The sequence below is a fragment of the Leptidea sinapis genome, chromosome 28 (genome assembly GCF_905404315.1).
Source record: "Leptidea sinapis chromosome 28, ilLepSina1.1, whole genome shotgun sequence".
In the NCBI taxonomy this organism is placed as follows: Eukaryota; Metazoa; Arthropoda; class Insecta; order Lepidoptera; family Pieridae; genus Leptidea; species Leptidea sinapis.
The window spans coordinates 10,604,810-10,630,947 of NC_066292.1; the positions used below are offsets into that span (position 1 = coordinate 10,604,810).

General features: G+C 34.5%; 2 protein-coding genes across 7 annotated transcripts in view; one reads left to right on the forward strand and one right to left on the reverse strand.

Annotated features, from left to right (window-relative positions):
• Positions 1 to 26,138, forward strand: part of LOC126973149 (protein MTSS 2) — a 195,460-nt gene that overhangs the window by 126,149 nt on the left and 43,173 nt on the right. For all 6 annotated transcript variants that reach the window (XM_050820298.1, XM_050820300.1, XM_050820302.1 and 3 more), the window contains one exon: positions 24,649 to 24,733. In XM_050820298.1, coding sequence (XP_050676255.1) covers positions 24,649 to 24,733 — 85 coding nt within the window. The remainder of the gene's footprint in view (positions 1 to 24,648; positions 24,734 to 26,138) is intronic.
• Positions 12,085 to 18,427, reverse strand: LOC126973153 (phenoloxidase-activating enzyme-like). Its single transcript, XM_050820308.1, has 6 exons — positions 18,304 to 18,427; positions 16,754 to 16,840; positions 16,133 to 16,271; positions 15,554 to 15,753; positions 15,294 to 15,451; positions 12,085 to 13,383 (listed from the first exon to the last, which is right to left on the reverse strand). The coding sequence occupies exons 1-6, from the start codon at positions 18,359 to 18,361 to the stop codon at positions 13,120 to 13,122; spliced, it is 906 nt and encodes a 301-aa protein (XP_050676265.1). The 5' UTR covers positions 18,362 to 18,427; the 3' UTR covers positions 12,085 to 13,119.

The window sequence follows — 26,138 nt, forward strand, 5'->3', positions numbered from 1 at the left end:
CTATGTGCACAATTATCAATTAATATCGAGACCAGCTGACTTGATTAAGTCAAGTGATTTCTGTAATTTATGTACTTCATGCTCACTTATCTCTATGTTGTAAAAATCAGCTGGTGGGTCATACAATGTAGACTTTACAAATTTGTGAATGTTGGTCGTTATGGAACACTGATTGAATGTAATCACTGAAGATATCACAGATCTTGGTGCGGCGACTTGCAAATAATGTTGTTGCTGTGTGTTTATTATTGTGAACCCATTGGTATGAAGCAAACACATAATGTAACCGGGAACTTGCTGATATCTGCCTTTGAGGCTGGTGTGCACAACCACACAAGGATTCCGGCAAGGCAAAAATGGTCTGTGAATTGCTAACGTATAGATCTTTTAGGCTAGGCTAATTTACCCGTGGGAGGGTCCTTTGCACAGAATGCCGGCTTGATTATGGGTACCACAACGGCGCCAATTTCTGCCGTGAAGCAGTGAAATTACTGGGCAAATGAGACTTAACATCTTATGTCTTAAGGTGACGAGCGGAATTGTAGTGGCGCTCAGAATTTTGAGGGTTAATCCTGAGCGGCAGTGGATTGTAATGGGCAGGGCGCATCAAATGCCATCAGCTGAACGTCCTGCTTGTCTCGTCCCTTATTTTCACAAAAAAATTATCACTTGGCGCTGCGTACAGACGTCTTTTCATTGTATGTCTTCTACCCCAATTATCACGGATATTACACCATCGCACGACACGCCACAAATTAGAATATCATCCCCACCATCTAGATGTGTGGCTCCACAGTGCGGTTTTCAAGGAACTTTCTTCTGTGTACAACCAAGCTGTGGAATAAGCTTCCATGTGCGTTGTTTACGATACGACACTAAGCGCATCAAAAGAAGCGCGTACTCCTTCCTTAAAAGCCGGTAGCGCTCCTGTGATTCCTCTGGTGTTGCAAAGGAATGTGGGCGGTGGCGATATTTTAACACCTGGTGACCCGAACGATCGGGTGTCCACCTCTTCCATAAAAAAAAAACAAATATGTATCACATCTAAATTTAAAGTAACCTCGTCAGGTAATAGCTACATATAAAACTTTCAATTCGTACAATCATTTCAATAACAAATAGCAAAAAATCGGTCTAAAACATTTGCCAAAAGAACTAAACTCAAACCGGTTGTATTGGCCGTCTCTGGGCTCAGAAAAACTTATGATTTGTTTCGATTTTTATATTATATTTAGTCTTAATCTTATTTGATATCTGGCCTGATAGGAAAGGCTTTATAAATTAGAGGAATTTCTTCTGTACAGTGTGTGAAGGTTTCATACTAGCTATATTTTGTACTATATATTAACTACTGATAAAAAATTTTTTTGTATGACAATACTACTGAAAAACGACTTTTGGGAATGGAGAATGGCCAACAGCGTGATTGCGCACCAAACATATAAATGATGTATGATAGCAGAAATTGGATAAATAAAAGAGAGGTGATGTCGACTTTCAAAGTAATTAAAAATTGTCCATGTAGTTTAATGGGTTTTTCTTGTACTTTGATCTACGCTAGTGGCTATTTTTGTATCAAACCATGCACCAATAAACAGTCCTTTACAATAATATGATTAGAATTCACAGAAGACAACAGAAAACTGTTTCAAGAATCCAATGATAATAAATATTTCATAGATGGGTCTTGCTAAATGTAGGTTTTGTGCAAGTGGGTAATAAAAATACTTGAGTAGCGAAGTGGCTGTTTCATTGGGCTATATTTATTTTAGCAGTGGGAGGCTCCCTTGCACAGGATGCCGGCTAGATTATGGGTACCACAACGGCGACTACACACATCAAAAAAGTCTAAGCAACATGTACTAATTTATATTTTAGGATGGTTTTTCACATTATAACGTTGTATTTTATTTTTGAAATAATATTTTAAGGGTGCTATGATGTAGACATCATGTAAAGTCGGTTTCGTAATTGCATAAATAAAAAATGTTTTATTTTTATTGAGTTTGGGAAAAATCATTTTGTTTAATAATCTATTATCCGAAAACCAGAATTACTAGTTTTCGCTGATCTAATTGTGCAAATGGGGCAATACAAGTTTTAGTGACGTGTTGGGAAACCTATGGTTGCAATTGATGTTGGCATCGTGTATTGTAATTTTATGTGTCAAGAGATTACTCTACTACCTTTTGTAATAATTTAAGTAAATCGATAAGCAGGAGGTTCTTCTGATGGTTAATAATACGCCCTTCCAGTGGGGTGAGTGCATTTAAGCTGCAATGCGGTTCCTGCTTAGGATTGAAGAGTTTCGAAGCGGTGGTAGTGTTAGAAATGACATCAAAAAGAATTCTAAAGGAATCAATTTTGAGAAAATTATGCCCCGCAATGCCACTAGCTACTGCGCCCTTCTAGCCGAAACACAAATATAGTGCTTGCTCATTCCTATTTCATGGCAGCTAAAGGCGACGCTGAGTCGCCCTAAGTCAAACTTAAATTTTCTCATCAAAATACTTAACAGAACATAATAGAACCTTCAGTACCTGACACGTATTGTTGTCCTTTGATTACTCGATATCGATTGAGTGCTTACATAGCGACAAACTTTCAGGAATTGAAACGTATCTTATCTCATTATCATACAAAAAAAAACTGCGCGTGAAAAAAGTGAAACCTGCATTGTGCATGAACCTCTAAACTGCATATGAAGTGCTCTTACATGTTGCTATGATGACACATGATTTCAACCGCTATGAAAGACATTACTATCACCGCGTCGTGCGCTTGACGTCAGAATCTATGATCGCCTGGTACCAGAAAACCACGTTTAATCCTATGAATTTAAGTGTATGTCTCTTACTGTCGCGCTTTTTCGTTTCATCGGCTTTCGAATCACAACGATGCTAAAGAAGTTTACACTTCAAATTACAATTACATACAGCTGACAATTATTCACAAACACGCTTGTAGAATACCAAAAACAATTGCCGTATTGCATTGTGTTATTGTGATTATTGTGTTGTGGCATACATTGCTGCTTCTGTACAGAATCGACAATAATTTGAAATGTTTATGATATCCTTCTCTGGTTCCTAATCTTTTATATGAGAAAACTGCACATTATTTAGTTTAAGGGACATAAGAAACATTGAAATTATTAGAAGGTAATGTTAAGGTGGCAATGGTGATTATGTAGGAGGGACGAGTCAAATTAAAAAAAAATATGTATATTGGGTCATAAAAATAATATTGATTCGTCAATTACTTTGTTGGCTGCTTATGTGCACAAGACGATCCTGTGAACATAAACAGCAATTGCAAGAATCTCGAAGTGCTTTTGCAAGTTTTCAAAATATATGATTTTCAATGAAAATATACATCAATTACATTGAGTAAAAGGTCAAAACGTTAGATTAAGGATTGGTGTCTCCGCTGCGCTTTAACTAGATACCGCCCTACCTAAGAACAATAGCTTTTTTTTTCGTCAACCGTTAGATGCTTGTGTGCGCGGCATCTTGACACACTGAAATGAATAAAATACAAAATACTTACTGATGATATGTGATTCCAGTGTCTTTCTTATTTCTTGTAGTATTTTTTATATAAGAATTAACTACGCAACCCGGCGTTTTAGTTTCAATTATTAGCAAAGTTTAACAGAACATGTGGCACGTCAACGTCACACATTGTTCGAGGCTTGATCGAGTACTCCCATTTGGGCGTAGTAATAGTTGCCGCACTTTGCGATTACTCCTGCGGTATCTAGTTGGAGCGCAGCGAAGACCAATCCTTAATCGATAGTCAAAACAATTAAAATATATTTATAAAACAGCTAAGTATGTAAAATATTATAGTATTTAAGGAAAAAGAGTTATTTGTGGCATGATGACTCGACCGAACTTTGTAATCATTTCTGTTCTCATTTACATTTTGCTTTTTTGCGTAATATTCGCTTAATTCATAATAAGTAAAGTATTCATTTGTTAAAACCCATCTCCGTAATGTGTTTTTCAAGATCATTGTAACGCCTCACAAACTCAGCCAAGCATGGCGTTTTGATTTTAAATTCTGAATCGGACGAACAAGACTAGGATATTATAGATATCCCTATATCTTGTGCTTAAATATTCAAATTCAAATATTTTTATTCAAAATAGGACGTGACATCACTTATTGAAAGTCAAAAACTACTACCCATTCCAAAATGAATGCCTCGGATCTGAGAAGAACGGGCGCAACAAACTCAGCGGGCTTTTTTTTCATCGAAAAATATGTTTACAAAGTAATATCTTACAATTAAACTTATTATGTAATAGCCTGAGGGCGGTCGCTCCATTCCCAATCTGTGGTATCATTAAGAAAGTCATTCATGTTATAGTAACCTTTACCACACAAACGTTTTTTACAACAATTCTTTTGAATAACATAATACTTTTGTTTTGACCATTTTCTGGGATCTTGTTGTAAAAGCATATACATCGCCCCACAAAAGGCTTAGATAGGAAATAAATTTCATGATCTACTTACCGCCGATTCGACATTCAATTGCCCAATTACTTGGTCAGGTGTTGTTAAAGTAAGGCTAAACTAACTACAATATAACGATTTACTAATCGAACGATTTTGAGTGAATGAGTAACAAATGACAGAATGGTGTAATGATTATGTTATAATTGCTTTTAATCAAATAACATCCAAAAATTTAAGGGTAACATAATAATGCTGCGAAATGTAATGCTCGCTTCGTCAAAGTTATGTCCATATCGTGAACGGCTTTTTAATTTAGCAACTTTCCTTCTATCAATGTAATTGACATTGTTGCCAAAGAAACAAGTAAATAACCTACGTGTGCTAATTCGTTTAAGTTTATCAATCGTTTATAGTACCTAATCAATGGTTAGGGCATGATAAACACTTAAATATTAAAACACGGCCGTTTAAACCTTAAAACAGCCGTTCATTATTTAAACGTCTGTTGGTGAATTCGGCTTTAGATAGAATTGTCAGACGAATGGACAAATGGATAGATTGCATAGTAGTAATACGGTGGTTACCCTTCGATTCATAAAGAATACAATATTACATCTTGAACAATGCTTACCTTTGAACATGATTTATATATTGGCTGCTGCACCTTACAAACAATTTTTTTATGAATTACTTTCAGCTATTGTGTAATACTCATTGATTCAAAAGAGTGGCTGTTGAAGTGTTGAGTTTCTTGTATGTTTTAATCTCACGAGCTCTACTTTTTCCAAACATATGGCAGATTCAGTAATTTAAATTAAATATTTACTAACTTTTTTTATGAAAATAAGGGACGAGACGAGCAGGACGTTCAGCTGATGGTAATTGATACGCCCTGCTCATTACAATGCAGTGCCGCTCATGATTCTTGAAATACCCAAACATTCCGAGCGGCACTAGAATTGCGCTCGTCACCCTGACACTAACTGAGATGTTAAGTCTCATTTGCCCAGTAATTTCACTAGCTACGGCGCCCTTCAGACCTAAACACAATAACGATTACACATTACTGCTTCACTGCAGAAACAGGCGCCGTCCACATCCTGCACAGGAGCCTTCAACTATTTGACTTTGGTGGTACGGCGTGCGACTTGCACTTTCCCAGTTTTCATAAAGATGGCTGCTACAATATTGAACGGTCGGTGAGCTGGTGTCCATTTTAAAAACATTGGACAACATAATAACTATTTTCCGGCGTGACCTCACCGAATGTAACTCCATTCATTAATTATTTCAGAACGTAATATAAGCTAATATTATATGGACTGTAATTATTAAAGTCGTGATCAAGCGGTGACTAATAGGAAACTAGTTAGTTCTTTATGGTGGATTTTTATTGGTCTATGTGAACTAGCTTGCACCTGTGCTCCCTTCTAACTGCAGACTAGCTGAGTCGAGCAGTTTCACTGTAAGGTTTTTTTATGGAAGAGGAGGACAATAAGTGTTAAATGATCACCGCCGCCCTCATTCGCGCATTTATCAGCTCGTTGTGTATAAATCTACATATTTATAAAGTAAATAAAATACCAGTGGGAGGCTCCTTTGTACAGGATGCCGGCTAGATTATGGGTACCATAACGGCGCCTATTTCTGCCGTGAAGCAAAATGTATAAAATTTACTGTGTTTCGGTCGCCGTAGCTAGTGAAAATACTGGGCAAATGAGATTTTACATCTTATGTCTCAAGGTGACGAGCGCAATTGTAGTGCCGCTCACAATTTTCGGCTTTTTAAGTATCCTGAGCGGCACTGCATTTTAATGGGCTGGGCGTATCAATTACCATCAGCTGGACGTCCTGCTCTACTCGTCCCGTTTTTTCATAAAAATAAAAAAAATGTAACCTTTGAGCGCGAGTTTCACCCACTTGAAAACGTCGGATTAACATAAAAGTTTGCAGACTTATTAAGGATGATGACATTACAATATTTTTTGTAAATACTTTGTCCCGTTAGCCTTATTGGGGTCTTCAATATTTTTTTATAAATCTGATACTGGGAAGTGCATAATCACTTCCTATACGAATCACCAACCTTTTTAAATGAAAAAAGCCAAAACGAAATAATATTTAAAATCTAACAACAAACTTTAGTGAAATATCATTTTCCTTAAGTTTAATTAATTAGGAATTGTGTGTTTAACAAAAGTGAAAAAAAAAAATTTAAAAAGCCGGTACCCCGGACTTCTTTCTACCACCGCTTCGAAAACAGATGGCGCGAGAGTGAAAAGGGAAGAAACGTCGCAATAAACTCAACTTTAAAAATAGTCATATAATATTGTACTGTGTCTATTACGAAAAAACAATCATTGCCTAGTCCCAGGCTGTCCGATATTTGTTTTGACCGATGGTGTTTCATGCAAATTCTCTGCCCTATACATAGTAAATACCATAGTATCGGCCCACTCGTCACATCAACACAAAGAGACTTTCTGAACCTTAGTATAAGATAATAATTATATAATCGTATAAACCTGTTTACCCACAGACATATTATGATTCCTTTGTGACGCATCTATCGCGCAAGATTATTTATGCGTTTAGATTTAATTTTGTATTATAATATTATGTTGCAATCGAGTGACTTATTGGCAACGTGTCACCTTGGGTAAATGACAATATACAGCATGACAAATGACAGAGACAGAAATGGAATAAATTTTACTCTTGTCATACGGCCGTTCCAAAAATACTATCTAAAGATAATCTGAAGCTGTCCCAATATACCCGATAAGTCATTCTTATCGCCTTATATTGGGACGCGTGAATTGCAATTTCTATACGTCGTCCCACAGCCAAACAGCGTGTACGGATAAGGTGGGTTACCGTCGATAAGTTTATTGGGACAGAAAAGTCAACGATAGTTACGATTTTTATCTCAAGTAAGAGAGAGACTGAATATTGGGAACGGCCGTAAGTCATTCTTATCGCCTTATATTGGGACTTGTGAATTGCAATTTCCATAGAAACTTTATATCGCTGGTAAGCTATACGTCGTCCCATTAAAAGACAGCGTGCACAGATAAGGTGGGTTACCGTCGCATAAGTTTATTGGGACAGAAAAGTCAAAGATAGTTACGATTTTCCGTACGTAGGTACTAGATCTTATCCAGGGATTTTCTTTATCTATAAAAATATTATGACGAGGTAGAGTTGGTGAGGTTGTATGGGCTAATCTCTGGATCTACAGAACCGATTTTGAAATTCTGTTACCAATGGATAGGCACATCATTTGTGAGTGTATGCTTTATATTAACCCGAAAAATTAAAAGACCTACGTGGTTGTCGGATTTGAAAAGTGAGTCGGAGCAAAAGCGGTCGAACAAAATAGTTTGTTATGAATGCTTCGTTAACGATTAATATTGATTGATTACTTAAGTTAAAAAGCCCTACCCACGTCATGGAGCGCCATAAGATATCCCAATTAATAATTACATTTATATAACCGCTGTTATTTATTACACTGTCTGTAATGTTATTTTACATAATTATCACTTTATTTTAAAGAACACTTTAATCAGTACCGACATAATGAATCATAGATTTCCATGACAGTACCAACATTCAAAACGACTACTACAATTTGTATTTATTTTGTGAATGGTCTGATTGTAATAATAAAGAAATAATATAAAATATCCGGACGACCGAGCCTTGCTCGGATTTTTAAGAATGTACAAAACTTGAACAAAAAAAAACTAATAGGACATCTGGATTCGAACCGGGGTCTTCTGCTTTCCGGATCACCCAATGTCCCATCTGAGCTATAATAGTCTTGTATATAGTGGCGAAATTTACCTTTGTATTCTAATGTTATTGTAGCTGTTTCTCATTCAAACATGGATAAAACCATTTTTTTAAATTGAACTGACTACTACTTAATTTTATGAAAATCGTTGGAGCCGTTTCCGAGATTCAAATTATATATATATATACACAAGAATTGCTCGTTTAAAGATATAAGATATAATTGTTTGATCTTTAGTTGAATTAACTGTTATTTGAGCACTGCTGTAGTGCCAACTAACTTACACGAATAATTTACATTTGTGAGCATTAAACACAGTTAGTTGTCGTGGCCTATATATGCTAGAGTGCTAAGTTTGAGTAGGCATTACTTATTGTGAATTGTAGGTGAAAACTATGCCCCAATAAAGTAATAATTGTGAACTATTAAGTGGAAATACAGATATTATAATTGTGAATGCTGCAGAGACGTGGACTTTGCTATTTTAGAAAAATAAAGTAATGTCCAAGCTATGTCAGAGAAACGGTCTAACTCTAAAAATAATTTATATGGCAATACAACGTTTGCCGGGTCAGCTAGTTAAGGCGCCTTAAAAAGGTAGTCATAGTAGATTCTGAAGGACATAAGGTGTAGTTTGGTGATGTAGACTAAGTAGGCCGACTGCACAAATTTATATTCCAAAATGCTATTTACTGCTTAATAATAATAATAATTCTTTATTTGCATAATGTGTGTATAAAAGTTAGCAAACGATACTATACGACTCAACACATTAGCCAAAAATGGCATGCAAATTACATTACCTCCACGTCCTTATATTATAATAACATAACAGCACATAATATTTCATTGTTACAATACCTTCGGTCGACCTAGACGTACACTCCACGATAAATAAAAAATATACTTTTTGTTATTTCAAAATGTCTGAAACATTTTAGTGCCCGAGGACTCCCAGACGAGGATGCAAGTCTTAAATCCGTAGTACTTAGAGATCTTGTATCATACAAGTTGTGTGAATCATACACTTAGGTACATTAAGTTTAATTTAATTAGCGTATTGACAAAAAAGCGTCCAAGAGAGAAGAATGTCTGTAACAGGTACCTACAATAAGATTGAAAAGTAATACGAGTATGTACTTAATGTAACCAATTTTGATTTTAAGTCATAAACTCAACTTGGAATTAGCTTCTGAGTATTTTGAATACGCGCACATATTGACAAATCTGCCTGACCTGTCGGCTGTTCTTGGTCGAAATCCTTAGTTGGTATATTTGCCATTGTTTTAAAAAGGCGTTAATATAATATATAACTGGTACAAACAATATGTGCATTACTAGCTGTCCCGACAGACGCAGTTCTCTCAATAGAAAAAAAAATGATGTAAGTATTCAAAGCCATCGGAAATGTGTAATTAAAGCAAATGAGTTAAAAATGAAATTAAAACGTATTTTTGAATCATCATTAGCGAGTAATAAAATGATAAGGATTAATATCGTATTTGTTTAAACATTTACATTACCGCTTTATAATTCCAATTGCCAATTTTTTTAGTTATTAAATGGATATTGTATGTAATATTTAATATATGCTATTGTGAACTTGTCTGTAGACCTATATAAGATAAACAATTCCACCATACAATATTTTATTATATCACAAAGGCTTTGGACAGCTTTTTCGTTGAAAGCCTGATTTTAGCTTAATTTTTTCCGACACCTCCAACAAATACTGTTAATTTATAAAAATATGAATACAAAAACTAAACAAATTCTATACTTAAACCTTCCTCAAGAAACAAGCTATCCATTGGTGGAATGAGAATGAAAATCGGTGTGGTAGTTTTTGAGTTTATAGCGAACAAACAGACAGACAGACGCGGCGGAGGACTTTGTTTTATAATATGTAGTAAATTATTATACAATAGGTGTTCCAAAGAAATATCTGTTCCCCTCAAACTCATGTTATAAATATGTCTTAACCGACTGACTGCCGATGTATGTAAGTCTATCTGGTATATTTGAAATGATATCAAAAGAATTCTAAAGGAATCAATTTTGAGAAAATAAATGCCTTTTATGATTTCACAAAGTAGTTTTTGCGATACAAGAAGTTTCTTGGAAATTGTTTTAAGCATCATTTTGGATATCATGAAATTACGCACTTTAACCGTGTGATGTGAAATTAGGATGGTGGTACTAACTTGTACAAAACAATTTTAATTTTACCTGTATCAATAATAATTAATGAATATGTTGAAATTCGTAAATTTAATACTTTATCGTATTAATGAAAAATGTTTTGTTTATCAATCACGGCAAAACAATAACACCACTACCAATACACCTTCCTTAAAGGCCGGCAACGCTCTTGTGATTCCTCTGGTGTTGCAAGAGAATGTGGGCGGCGGTGATCATTTAACACCAGGTGACCTGTACGCTCGTTTGTCCTCCTATTCCATAAAAAAAAAACGTTTTGAAAGTGTACAAAGGAGCTTTATGTATAGTGGATTCAGTATAAACTATATTTACGGTCAAATGCATTACTAACACAAAAGCATGCCATTAATGATGAATTGAAATTGCTACTTTATGTGGTGAAACATTACTTGCAATGATATTGTTTCGTTCAAGTATGCTTAAAAATCAATAGGCGTTTGATTTTTGCGCATTCTTTCGGGGTTATGGGTGGAAGGTATTATGCTCCGAAGACATGGTGCTGTTGAAAAAAAAAATATTAATTCTAATTATAAGGTAATTATTACTTCGACAACATTATGTGTGTATAGGTTGCAGTGCTTGCTTGTTATAATTACGTTGCCTTATGAGTATGTGTATAGCAGGGGCGTGTATTGGTTTTTCTAGAAAGTTAGGCACTTAGATCTTAATAGTCGTAGTTGCGTTTTAGTCCGACAGTACGACATAAGTTGTATGAAACGCTGCTTGCTTAGTGTATGCAATCTGTAGACTACCTACCGTAGGTACTCAATTAACTTTAACACTAATGCTATATTTATTTAGGTTCATAACAAGGTACGCACTACCTAATTGCCTATATGATATGCACGTCCTTGGACTGTATAGTAGATTTGCAGGCGCCAACATTGCGTGTATAATGTATACCTGCCATGCTGAACTAGTATCACATCAGAACGATTTTTCGATGAAATTCATTTGCAGAATATTGCTTTTCCTCATATTTTTCATGAGAGCATCACACATCCAGATGGTTAGAATAGAACCTACTGTGGTAATGGTGTATCAAGCATAAAAAAACTTATGAAATTGCGAGTTTGTACTTCATGAAAAAATAAGTAAGTTGTAATTGATAACGTTAAAAAGAATGTTAGTGATAAAAAAAGAAATGACGAAAGGAACGTATAACAAATCAGTCCTACTAAAAATGAATCAGTAATTTTTCTCTGGTAGGATTTATATTTTCATACAATGACTCAAAATATGCTCAGAATTTGTGTTTGACTGATCATAACCTAATCCTAAACTTTGTCAAAGGGTGATGGCGCAGTAGAAAATATGGAACGTGTAGACATTCCTGTGGTGTGGACTGTGGTGGTAGTGCGTAGCGAAAATTGGTGTCAAATGGTTTAACCCGTCTGCTATATGCGCAAACACTATAGAAGGGGGTACATTTGCTGCACCTAATAGCATGTCAGTTTATGAATACTGCCACCTTGAAGTAATTCTTTGGATGGTAACTGGAGCCAACTTAAACGATTGGTTTGGAATTCCAATTACTATGTTAAAACTTTTCATAGAAGTATTTGCAGATATACATAGCATAGTAAAACACGCTTAAATATTGTTCAGTTAAATTTAATTGCACTTATAACCTATATTACAATATATAATTAAATAATTTAAATCTAACTAGCACTCTATGTTCATATATGACTACATACTAGACTAGATCGAGACCGTATTATGAAACTTAAACCTACAGTACATTAAATTTAACATCTAATAAAGTGTTCACATGGAGCGATTTTACTTGGTCCGTCTCATATAAGAGGAGGCAATCGTAAGTGGTGAGACAACCACCAATGGAGATCCGCAATACCACCGGTGTCTAAGCTGTGGGAGTATGATCTAAGCTTGAAGGTCCCTAACTCGTATAAGTTCGGGAAAAGTGCAGCTGGTAATTGATTCCACTAAGTGGCTATAGGAGACAAGTTCCTTGCCCGTTTGCAAGTTCCTTGCAAAAAGTGGAAGATCGGCAAACGTCAACATGATCCGGGTGGAATTTCGCATTTCGACGTTGGTGGAATTTGGCTGCTGTTTTCAATTCCTTTGAACACTCCCCGTGATATATGCGGTAGAATCTGCACAGAGACGCAACACCCAAGAATCAACAATTTGCTCAACTAAAATCCCTCATGTAAACCTTTTGTATTGGAGATAAAAGAAGCAACCCCTGAATATTTCTATCAAATGACATTAAGATTGCTAATCTCCAAGGTTTCTTTCAAAACTAACTATACTGTTCAAACAATAATTAATAATATTCATATCATAGTAGGGAAAAGTAAATCTTAAATAATGGTTTGGTTTTCCTGAAGATCTTCGGAAATGTATCGTAACCGGCCAGTAAAATTGTATTACTTTTTTAATTTTTTATAGTTGAAAGGAAGACAGCGTTTAATTTATCGTACTAAGTTTCTCTTAGATAGTTGTTGTTTATCAACCCTGTCCCAATTTAAGACTTACATAGCGATGAAATCATGATTTAGCATTTTTCATTACTTCCATGTCCTTTAGGACTGGGTTATTGTTTCAAGACTGTTTTCATAGGCGGTGAGATTAGATTAAATCAATTCAGTAATCAGATTTCATTGTTAATAATAAATCACAGTGTTGATCCATGGTAGGTACTTGTAGACGTTCGTGTACACGCTGGGTATACCAACACTGCCGCACACGGAAGGGCCGTAGCTTACAATTCCAACGGACGTGTGCTGTCCGTCCTTCTCATACATTAGGGGACCACCCCCATCACCTCTGCATGAATCTTTGTCTTTCTCACCCCCGGCACAAATCTGGTTTTGAGTTATCTGGAATTTGCGATGAACTCCGTGACCTTCGTAGGCCGCCTTGCAACTCTGAAATTAAACACAAATCCTTTAAAAGTGTCCATTATAAAAACTAAATCCCCTTAGTTCAATGCGGAAATGAAAGCAAAATATCCACTATTAACAAAAAAAACACATTTTTATTACAGATTCATGTTATCATTTTTAATCTATATACGAGGGGCGGTCAAAAAGTTCGCGGAATGGCGGGGTTGGCGGGGGTGAGGTCGCTCCTCCAGGTAGCCGCTACTTGAGTAACTCATAATTACTATATATGCCAATTTCTAGCCTAATTGGGTCATTAGCTTTCGAGTTACAAACGAGTGAACAAGTAAATCGGGAACAAACTAGCCACTATGGAGAAAATTGAACATCGCGCCGTCGTAAAGTTCCTCACCAAACAAGGAAAAACGCCTCAAACTATTTTGCAAGAGATGTTAGCTGTTTACGGAGACTCTGCTCCTGGTAAAACCATGATTTACAAATGGCACGGCCTTTTCAAGCAAGGAAGGGAGTCAATTGAAGATGATCCTCGACCTGGACGGCCCATTGAGGCCACTACGCCGGAAATCATTGAAAAAGTTGAAAAACTTGTATTGGAAGACGGAAGGTTGAAGAAGAAACAACTTGCAGCATCAGTTGGAGTATCAGAAACCACAATTTTAAATATTCTTCATCAACATCTTGGCATGAGTAAAGTGTGTTCAAGGTGGGTCCCGAGAATGCTCACGCCGCTGCAAAAACGTGAGCGCGTCAACTGTTCCCGCGAGTATTTGGACCGCTGTGGAGAAGTTAGGGAAGAAATTATGGCCCGAATTGTAACCGGTGATGAAACTTGGGTTCACCACTATGAGCCTGAGTCAAAGCAGGAGTCGATGCAGTGGCACAAAAAAGGCACACCACCCCCAAAAACATTTAAAGTGTCGCAATCGGCCGGAAAGATCATGGCGACTATTTTTTGGGATACTGAAGGTATTCTTTTGATCGATTATAAAGAACGTGGTGTTTCTATAACGGGAGAGTACTACGCTTCCCTATTGGACCGATTAAAAGAAGCTATTAAAGAAAAAAGAAGAGGAAAACTGACAAAAGGTGTACTCCTTTTGCACGACAACGCGCCCGTTCACACGAGTCATGTTGCGACGGCTGCCATTCATCGATGCGGTTTTGAACAACTACGCCATCCACCCTACAGTCCAGACCTGGCCCCTAGCGATTTTTATTTATTCCCAAAGATGAAGAAAGAGCTGCGTGGAAAAAAATTTAGAGACGATGATGAAGTCAAGTCGGCGATTTCGGCGTATTTTGACGCCCAAGACAAAACCTATTTTTTCGACGGTATTAATAAGTTATATGCCAGATCCCAAAAATGTATTCGTGTTAAGGGGGAATATATTGAAAAGGAAAAATAACATAATGTATCATTTCATCTTTTTTCCCAGTCATTCCGCGAACTTTTTGACCTCCCCTCGTATATAAATGAATTGCTGTTCGTTAGTCTCGCTAAAACTCGAGAACTTTGGTCTTGAATTATTTGTGGAAGTCCAGAGAAGGTTTAAAAGGTGAATAAAAAGGAAAATGCTGCTAAATTAAATAAATACAACAAATTTCTTTTTCCTTTGATGTGTCCATATATAATTTCTATGAGAGAATTTATTGACGCACGGTTTGATAATTCTGCTGTGAAACAATTTCATTACGACATCAGGGTGCATATTTTACGAAGTAATTTTTGATGTTATGATATATTATTGACAAATTCATATAAAAACATTATTTTATTTATTATATACAGAATAACGTCTGTCGGGTCAGCTAGTGCTTAATGTTTATGCTTGTTCATTAAATTAATATCAATTGAAGACCCAAACATTCCATAGATCGATCATCACCTCATTTAGGCATAATTATTTATGTAGGTAATAATGTTTTATAATTACCTGTAAAGATTTGTGCGGAATTTCTACGTAGTGTTTAACAACATCATCCTCTTGAAGGTGCGACGGCTTGCTTCCCCAACCGGCGACAATAAATCTCAAATCCTTGCTGGGTGAGGTGTTTACGTCAAACGTGGGCAAGCAAATTGGTCTCACGAATTCTGAAAGATTTACAATAAAACAAATTATTGAAGCGTCACCGAAATTAAATATGAATATGAGCTCACAACGCTTTTGGATATCATAATCTATGCCTAAATTACCTGTGTAGGGAACAGGATCTTTCAGTTTGATCAAAGCAATGTCATTTCCACGAATACTTTGCCTTGAGAAGTTAGGATGTGCTACCATGAAGTCAATCTGAACTGTCATTACTCGGTCAGCGCATTTTTTCGTGCCGCGTTCCATGATACAATCTGGGCCTGTGTTCGTCTTATTGTATTCTCCTAATCGGACGCTCGTCCTGAAACATAATTAATTACCTTCTGATGACAACCTTTTGCTTTTTCAAAGAAACCACTATTGACACACAAGAACCGAATATCATTCGCGGATAAATTTTTTTCAAGTGAAAGTAATTTGTTTTTATTCTAATTTTTAAAGCTACACCTGGACGCCTAATTTCTAGTTTTTGTGTTATTTATTCAGTCCCTTTAATTTTAATATATACTTGTTTATCACATATTATAAACAAGTATAATTTAGAAATTGCACTTTTGATGAACTACTTATTTTTTGGCTATTGGTCTATCGCAATATTACCCAACATAGTTAATAACGAAGGACAGTTGGAAGATTTTTATGCAAGTAAAAAGTATTAAAGTAACAATTAGAAAACTAACGGTTCCCTTTGTTGCATTCCGCATTGTGCTGCAGTCAGGATAAACCTCGAACTTATTAATACTCCCGTGCACGTCGTCCTGTTTGATGAGTCTTGTATTAGTGCCAGCCATGGAAACTGGTTCAGCGATGCGTCTCCCTCTACACAAATAAAAAAACACAAATTTATTTATCATCATCATCAGCCGGAAGACGTCCACTGCTGGACAAAGACCTCCCCCAAAGATCGCCATGACAATCAGTCCTGCGCTGCCCTCATCCAACGTATTTCGGCGATCTTGACCATATCGTCGGCCTATCTTGTGGGGAGCCTACGTGATCCAACTATGTGCCCTGCCCACTACCACTTCAGTTTCGCAATCATTTGGGCTTTGTCGGTGAAAGTCGCTAAGTTTTCAAAAACACGGCCACAGAGCATCCCATTTTTGGAGAAAATTAACTAACAGCAACTTACGAATTAAAGTCTCTAAACCTGTTAGCATTAAATTTTATCTTTATATCCAAGAGTTTTTACTTTAATTTAAAATTAAATTAGTATCTTAATGTTATGTATACGCTTATAATAAATTAATACTGTTGGTCTCCAATATTATTTAATTATATTCTAATGCTAATCAACTTACTGCCATGGCGCACGTGTTCTGCAGCAAGATGTCGACCGCAGCATTTAGACCTTGGGTCCGGTGGAATATCTGACACCACGCATGTATCTGAAAATAATGTTAAAACGCTTTTATTATGCTAAAAAATTGATTTTCAATTGCTAAATGATCATGTAGTATTTCACAAATTATTGCTAAAAGTTACCTGTTTTGTGAAACATGTGTAACAAGATTATCAATGTTAGCATTATCAATAGTACCATCAATAAATTGAAGGAAATCAATTATGCAGAAGCATTATGGTATCATATGCATATGACTGCGGAAAATCGTTACATGACCAAAGGTATATATCATCTATTTGATGGCAGCGGCTTTGATTGTCGATAGGAAATAAATATTGCATTTTAATATTTATGGCAATGAATAGTTTCCCAATGACCTATAATAATGTGTGCTCTTTACGACATTTGATAAATATCCTTACAACTACTAAATGCGGATTGTAGAACCAGAAATGTTTGTTTTTTTTGCTTTGAAATGACCTATATATTTTGGTGTTTATTTTACTACAGACTTGGACAGGTTACGGTGAGGGTCAATGTCAAATAGTTGAATTTCGACTTGAATTAGCATTTGTGTAAATCCTTAGAATATATTAATATTTGCTCTAATATACCGGACATTTTGTTTCCGACAGATATTTCTGATTGGAGCAACTGAAAGTAACAAGCAAAAAATACATTGCTTACTATTCGAATTTTGGCAGTCGTAAAAATTTATTTACAATTCTGCCTATTTTTTAGCACTTACTACGTGAATTACAATTCTTTAATACACAATCACGTGGAAAGTTTTATTGGAACAAATTTTTCAATAATTTTTAAAATTGCATTCTTATTTGTCTTCATATACTTAAAGCAAAGAATTTGAACTATCAAGTCTGAGAGAAATATTTTAGCACTCGAATATGTTTCTCTGGTGATTATTAAACTGGTTACAATCTTATAACGGTAAATGTATATTATGTTTGATTGATAGTAGATTAGATGGTTTTAGTATTTAGGTCACCATAAAAGTTTTACAATATATTATTTTGAATAATACTTAGCCTTTAAGTTGATTTGTCTGTTTCCGTTTATTTAAATATTTAATTACATATGGGGAGTAGTAATTAAGAATTTATTGTTTATTTTCACTTATATTCATTTAAAGGTAGAAAAATTATAACTGTATTATTTCGTAGGACCCAGATCACGGTTTGTTATATCTCATATTACTTGGAATATTTTGATATATTGACAAACTCATTTTAAAGCTTAGCTTGTCTAAATATTTCATATTTTATCAAGTACGACTCTGAAATCCCCATCAGTAAAGTGTAGTAAAAGAAAATAATACATTGCTCGCATGTCTCAAAATCTTAATTTTACATTGGTTTAATGTTTTGCGGATGTTTGAAATTTACAAGTATACCTATTTATAGTAGTTAGTACCTATTAAGTTCAGACTGTGCCGTAAATAATTAATTCGCATTAATTTCGTCTATTGAATAGTTAACTGAAACTTACCTCCCAAGACGTTGCAAACACACAGTGCAAAAATGCAAAATTTGATTATTTGCTTCATAATAATGTATTTCTCTAGTTCCCGCGCGTCGGATTGCTAAGAAAGTTATTCACGAACTGATTTTACAACTTATTCCATGTATCGTTTTTATATCATTGTTGCTATTGATATCTATATTACGTTATTGTGAATGTCTGTCCGTGTGTTATTTAGTAAATGTTTATTTTATAACATGTAATATTTTATGTGTTCATTGTTAATATTTAAAACAGACACTTATTTTGATGTTTCTGATTACTAGAGTTAATAAATTGGTAGAGATAGGTGTATTTGTTTGAAATTGCGAAGGTGGAATTTGGAGGCAGGAATCCGCTCATAGCTTTTCAGTACACTTTACGTGATCGATGTCGTAGAAGACACACAATCAACAACACAACAAGCAACCTCATGACGTGATTAAGTTTACGGATACCAGACAATTCGAGCAGCTCTGCTCACAGTCCAATGGTTTGGGCTGATACTGGGGTGCCCCAGAGCAGAGATGACAGCAGCGATGGATAATCACGTTACAAATGGATCTTCTTTTGAATTAAATCTGGGATAAGAATCGTTTATTGAAATCAGGGCAACCTATGCTTGCGGCCATTTTTTAACTGGCAACTATGGTTTATCGTTAATAGTATATATAAAACTTCGATTTTGTATTAAAATAAAATAACAGATGATTATAAATAATTAACTATAAAATATCTGTTTAGTTGTAGGTAGCCCGGTGGCTTCAGCCTTTTTGTTGGATTTGAATTCGTCTTTATTATGTTTTGCTGATTATTTCCTTCATATTCCACACCGTTTGTGGTTTTAAAATGGTGAAATTATATTATTAAATTAGGTCTCATATCATTAAAATAATGATTCGTATACTTACACATATCTCTATATTTAATTCCATACTTGTTTCAAATATATAGAAATTGTTTGATTAATAATAAATTAACTATTTAACAGAATAAAATCAGTAATATATATATGATATTCTTATCTAGAGAAGTTTTTCATATTTAATAATAATTGATTGTTATATTTATTTTATAATTAATGTTTCCCTGTACATACAGTGTTTGTTCCAATAAAAATATACTTTACTAATAATAATTGGTACCTGCATACATCTTTCATACAATTAAATGTCTACATTGATAATTTTTTTTTAAAAAGTATCTTCCGGTTCATACAGTTGTTCTTATATATAAAACAGGGCGAGACAGGAATCAAACTAGTCTAGCTGCGGTATTCTGCGCAGTATTCTTAAAACGAGCGTGAGCTAATTCTTTGGGATTGCCATTTGGGTTATAAACATTGTAAATATTTTTTACTTGTTTTTTTCGGCCAATAATTTTTGCCATCAAATTTGTTTTTTTGGCGTTATAATAGTTATGACAGTCAATTTTGATAATGTCATCAATATATCATTTCTAATGTTGTTTATCAACGTCAATCAATAATATTCGTTAATATTCTTAGAATGAGGCCTGGCTGCCCGTGGATTATATATTTCATCCCATATGTGTATTCGGGAATGGTGCTTATTTATATTTTTAAATTACAATAAACCGGTGAACTTTTACTTGCTTATTAATAATTTTCTTATTAAGTAATTTGTAACTTGGGCTGCCTCAAAACAGCTTTAATTTTTCTTTAGTTATCTAATTAATTAATCTACGTTTGGAGTGAGTGAAATTACGTTGAAATATTCCGTTACATAGACCGATAAAGAGGTACATACATGGAGGAAAAACCTTCCTCTATTGTCCATACCAATCATGCTGCATTTATGGCTTTCATCAATTAATTAGAGTTCAAGTCCTTCCCTACTCGAATGTAGATATTTTTATTCAAAATAGGATATTATATCACTTATTGAAAGTCAAAAACTACCATCCATTCAAAAAGGTATGCCGCCATAAAAATAGGGTTACAATGTAAAATTAGATTTATTATTTAATAGCCTGAGGGCGGTCGCTCCATTCCAATCTGTGATATCATTAAGAAAGTCATTTATGTTATAGTCCAAACAATAGTTTTTTAAAAATTCTTTTGAATTTCGTAATACATTTGAACATTTTTTGAACATTTTCTGGGATCTTGTTGTCAAAGCATATACATAGCCCCACAAAAGACTTACTAACTCGACTTAGCCTGTTACTTAGTCGAGTACCTAGTAGCCATTATAAGTTCCTATCAAAGTAGTGTTGGTCAGAGATATTTTAATCTAAATATAATTTGTGTTTGCGTAAATCAAAAACATATCTCAGTCGTATTTTTGCATTGTGAATAGTAATTTATTGATAATAAACACGAAATATTATGGATAGGGAAAAAACGAATGACGTCATTGTGTTGTTGATGTCAATAAGGATGTCTCTGATTACGTATTTATAGGACGCTTTAGTTTAGATAATTAATACGTCTGGATTGAGTCTCTTGCTGTTAGACAACCGATAAAAACAGGCTAGGAATAATACTCTAGTGTGCGTGACAAGTTACGTCTTACACCCGCGATTTGTATTACACTTTGTATTAGTGTGCGTGAATTGCTCTATAGAGAGTTTAGTTCTAATCTCAATTTTTTTCGACGTTTTCACATATTATGTCATAGTCTATTTAGACGTATAAAAGATGCAAGCATTTTTGTTTTAAATATGTTTAATTTGATTTGGACTTCTATACCGTATTGCATTGATTTCAAAATGGTCTTAACATAAAAAGTTGAAAAAGTTAAATTTACTTCCTCAATAAGATTTAGTTAGATTATAAGATATTTCTCTTGAATTGTCGTTCGCTTCAATAACAATCCAAATTCAACAACACTATTGTGTGGATTTTTTTTTATTACTTACCGACACGTGTTAAAACTGTAAGATTTATTATTATTTCATTCATTTTTCATTTAATTCAATGCTACTAAAGGTTGTAAGCTTTCTAAGAACCTGTTTCAATTTTGTTATCGTCTTTATTTCTAGTAGAAAAACTGTGATAACACTATGCTTTCTATATAATTTTCAAACTTACGTCAGTGTGAAGAGCCAGTCTGTTCTAATGTCAAAATATTTTATTTTTTTTGATAAACCTCGAGGAATACATTCGAAGCATAAGATATTAGATTCAGTTCATTAGTTACAATTTATTAAAATTTAAAGGATATATGGCAAGCGGTTACAGCCAGGGTCCGGCGAACAATCACGTTAATTCCCGCATTACACCAAAATAAATATGAGAAAATGACTCTTCATATCTTTACAAATTTAAGTTACTATGCTATAAACTTGCTGCCTGCTACATGTCTAAAACTAACTAATTAACGATAGTCTAAACTTCGAAAGATATGACGGTATAGCAGTCATTGGTTGTTGCCCAAGTTGCCCTTAAGTCTAAATAGTTGTGGATATGAATGAAATGTCAATTGATTCATCTTAACATTAAGGCTAGCTATCTGTTTCATTTTAACAGCGGTCATTACCGATAAACTTAGGAAACATACTCAAAGCTTAGTAGTTTACTTTGGTGATACTGGCAAATTTGTGGTGCGTTGGAAGCTGTGGCTAATTATATTATATATTATTATAGGCTAAGAAAAATCTGCGGTTAATTGTGCACTCAGATACCTTCATTATTTTAGTATGTTTTATTATATGTATCATTCGATTGCTTATGAGAAGCCCTGTTCAACTGTATATCTTAATATATATATTTAAAAAGTGCGTATGTTGTAACTGAATTAACGGCTGGACCGATTTTAATGAAACCTTCTGTGTTTCTTCAGGTGGATTCGATAATGATGTAGATTCACAATTGATAATAATATATGTAAATTAATATACTTTTATGACATTGAATTTGTTAATATTATACATAGGTACTAAATGAATTATTAAGTTATTTACGTCTCATATTATAATATTATATAAGTATTAAAATTTCATTTTATAAATATTATTGATATCATTGTGAAATCCGACATGTTTCAATATAACAGTACGATTAGTGTTTAGACAATTTTGTAACATATTTTGCATGTCAATTGACGAAACATATTGGATTATCCATTATATTGTTAACACCTTAAGTACAATGTTTCCTGCAAATAAATTTCATTTCATTTCATTTCAAACTACCTCCTAAACGGCTGAACCGATTTTGATGATTTTTTGTGTGTTCCAGTGAAATTTAAGTTTGGTTTAGATTCTCAATTCCGTCCATATAATATAATTCTCCTGCTCATGTGTATGTTAGTGAACTCCTTCTAACTTCTGGACCGATTTTTATAAAATTTAAGACATGTGTACAGGACATCTTCTGTCGGGTCCACTAGTAATATCTATATTTTGATTTGGTTAATTGACGTATAGCTCGGTTATATGTTAACTACAACGCCCTCTATTTTCCTATTTTCTCTATAACTATAGCACATCAGATTTTGACGAGAGCTGACGATTGTATATAATATTACATACGGTATTAAATATACATTAAAGTACACTTTATAATTTCTTAAACAAGATAAACACAAACATTATTGTTCAAGTCTCTCAATTTTCCATTGAGTTTTCAAGGTTACGCTAGTGTTTCTTTACATAATAATATAGTCTCTTCTAATGTCAGGTTTGCTGCATGAATAAATCCGCTTCGAACAAGAGATATTAACGAAGACAGTAACAACAATCTCGAAGAAATATATTCATAACATTCAAATATAATCACGTAGGTATTAAATTCATTAACTATATTATTTTCGAAAATGTGTTGTGTTATTCGGACAAATGACGTAACTTTAGTCTATTATTATTAGATGTAGCATTACGAGCTCGCCTGTCACAAACTGGTTGTGGCGATGAGTGAAATGTCAATTGATTCATCTTTAAACTAAGGCTTGCTATAAATCTGTATGGTTATCCTGTAATAACTTAATTCGTTCGTGTCGTTCACTTTCCTTAAGTATGGTGGGCTATTAATAACTACCGGAGTATATGTTCATTAACTATCTTCACATCCTCAACCCACATGCTACAAAATCGTCCTTGTCATCTATTTCCATCAACCAAATCTTGTCCAGTGGGAGCTTCTTTGCTCAGTATGCCGGCTATAGCCCCCTCAGTGGGGGTCTTTTTCTGCCATGAAGCAGTGTATTAGCTGTAGCTATTGCAATTACTGAGTTAATGAGATTTAACATCTTATGTCTCAAAGTGACCAACCCAATTCCGCAGGCCATAACGCGATTGCTTGTCTCGCACTTTTTCTCACACAAAAACTTGACAACTAACGCGCTAACAATTTAATACTTGAATAAAATCTACAAATTGTTAGGAAGAATGGAAAAAAAATGCTAGAAGAAATGTTAACTCGTGTCCAGCGAGCCTAAATCGAGTACCAATTAATTCAACAGGTGTTATCTCTGAATTGTTTATATTGTACCCAATGGATCGAGCAGACAAGGTGGAGGCTATTAAAACCTAACACTCGTTAAATATTCCTCCTCATATATATCCAAGCTTTATGCTAATCAGGCCAAGAAACACGATTCCTTTGCTAACACAGGGTACGTAATGGAGCAAATAAAATGTTGATTTGTAGTATGTTGACACTTCATTACAGTCATTGGCCTTTGTGAATATGTTTTTATTTGACCCTTAATATTACTCCCAATAATAATTATCGTGATTATATTTATGAAAAATATTTAAAGAATAAATTAATGTCTAGTCAGATAATTGAACTATCCGAGAGTTCTTCAGTTTTGCGCTATAATATTATAAGTATTGTTCTCGCATGTGGATATCTTATTTTCGACTACGTCCTGTCAGTAGGTAATAATAAAGTAATATTCAAAACTTTAGAACCTTGTCTAAACTCAGATGTCAAGCTCTATACGTCTTTCTATAGATCATCATCTCTATAATGTCAAGCAACATTCAATGGTGATTCTACATTAAACGAGCGTTGTAGTTCAACTTTTTTTATATATTTATTAAAAAGAGCAAACGCGTAGGTGGTTCACCACCAGGTGAATCCATCAGGATAGCGATGGCGATCGCCCACCCATAGGTGAGAACAGTACTCCAAGTAAGACCAATTTGTGCCTTATATAATTGCACCCGGTGCTTGAAGTGAAGTTCACCGAATGTGAATGAGACTGCAAACTTCTCACCGGCTTTTATTCGCCGTTGATATTTGTATATCGCCTTATAGTGTTGCCACAGAGTAGGGGCGATGGTGTACTAAAATTGTTAACAAGGTCTTGTCAATAGAACTACTTTTGGTATGCTTCATTTTGAATTTCTTCATTGTTTCAGGAGCAACGAAGGAGATCGGTACAGCTCTCACCAGAGTGTGTCTGCGGCACCGTGCTATAGAGACCAGGATGAAGACCTTCATAAGGTATGTATAACTATCCGAATTATCTTTTACCTGCTTGGAGTCTTCCTTTATATATTTAGTTTAATATAATTGACAGTAATATTCCAAATTTTATTTCTATTTGAGCCAAAATTTATGGATCAAGGGGGATTTGAAGGTGCACATCCAAACTGAGCACTTCCGCTTCTGGTGATCTTAACCCAAAACATGATAAAAAACTAAAAATTGCTGTTGTAAAATTGTTGTTCATAGTCAAAATTGAGTATTGTAACAAAGCTGATCTGTAGCAAAGCTATGTGAACTTAAAAGGGAATTCCATTAAATTGTTGTAACTTGCAAAATGTACCTTTTTATTTTAAAAAATTAATCACATGGGATATGGGCTAAGCTCCATCATCTATAATCCCTGAGACACATTGTACGTAAATCTTGACATACTCATTCTGAATAGCCGATCAGTCGAAGTGATAAAAAAAAACTACTTTTAAAAAAAACCGACTTCAAAAACCTGAAAAGTATATATAATAACTTAATAAAGATTTAATTTAATACACCTCTTATGCAAATCTTATACCTTTCATATTCATAAAATACTGATATTTGTTTGTGCTACCTATTGATAGGGTCAACCGTGCTCGCTTGGGTTATTTGGTTCTAGATGAAGCTTTCCCGCTCAAAGTCACGCGTGGCGAGTGTAGGTACCTGCTATTACATTTGGCTTGGCACTTGGAATGGCATCTATTGACACAAGGACAGATTTTTATTTTACATCACACAAAACACGAACATTTATCAAAATAAAAGAAAGCAAAAATAATTACATTATACACGGTCTTACAATTTTTTATTGGTGATGCTTAAGCATATGCTGTAGCGTGTGCTGCGCGCTGGTTTACAGCGAACCCCATCATGGCAAACATTAATATAGGATGATGCTTGGAGATTCCATATCCGAAGGCTATCCTACGAAATCCTTTCACTTAAACTTCGCTATACGTCCGTCTGGTCGTATATATCAATCAATACGTCTGTCAGTGAGCTGTATTAATTTTTAACCAAATGTGTATTCAAACTGTCGCTATAATTAACGAGATGACGATTTTGTAATAAAAGAAAAAAATATTTTACAATAGTATTTAAAAGCCCTTATTTACCGGTTTCTTGTTGATATAGGTTACCTGTACTCAAATTACGTCAAGGTTCTTTGAAGGGTTTGTTTAGGTTACGGGCAATGTCCGCGTTGTATTGAAACTGAGGACCTAAAATTAGGTATGAGTTCATGATGCCACGTTTCTAAAATGGGACATTATATTTGGTGAAATTCAATAATTATGTATGTAGATTAGACATGTATATTATATTCATATTAAGATTAGTTTTTCAAGTTTTATCCATACTGTGTTTGTTTCATATTTTGTAAATGTTC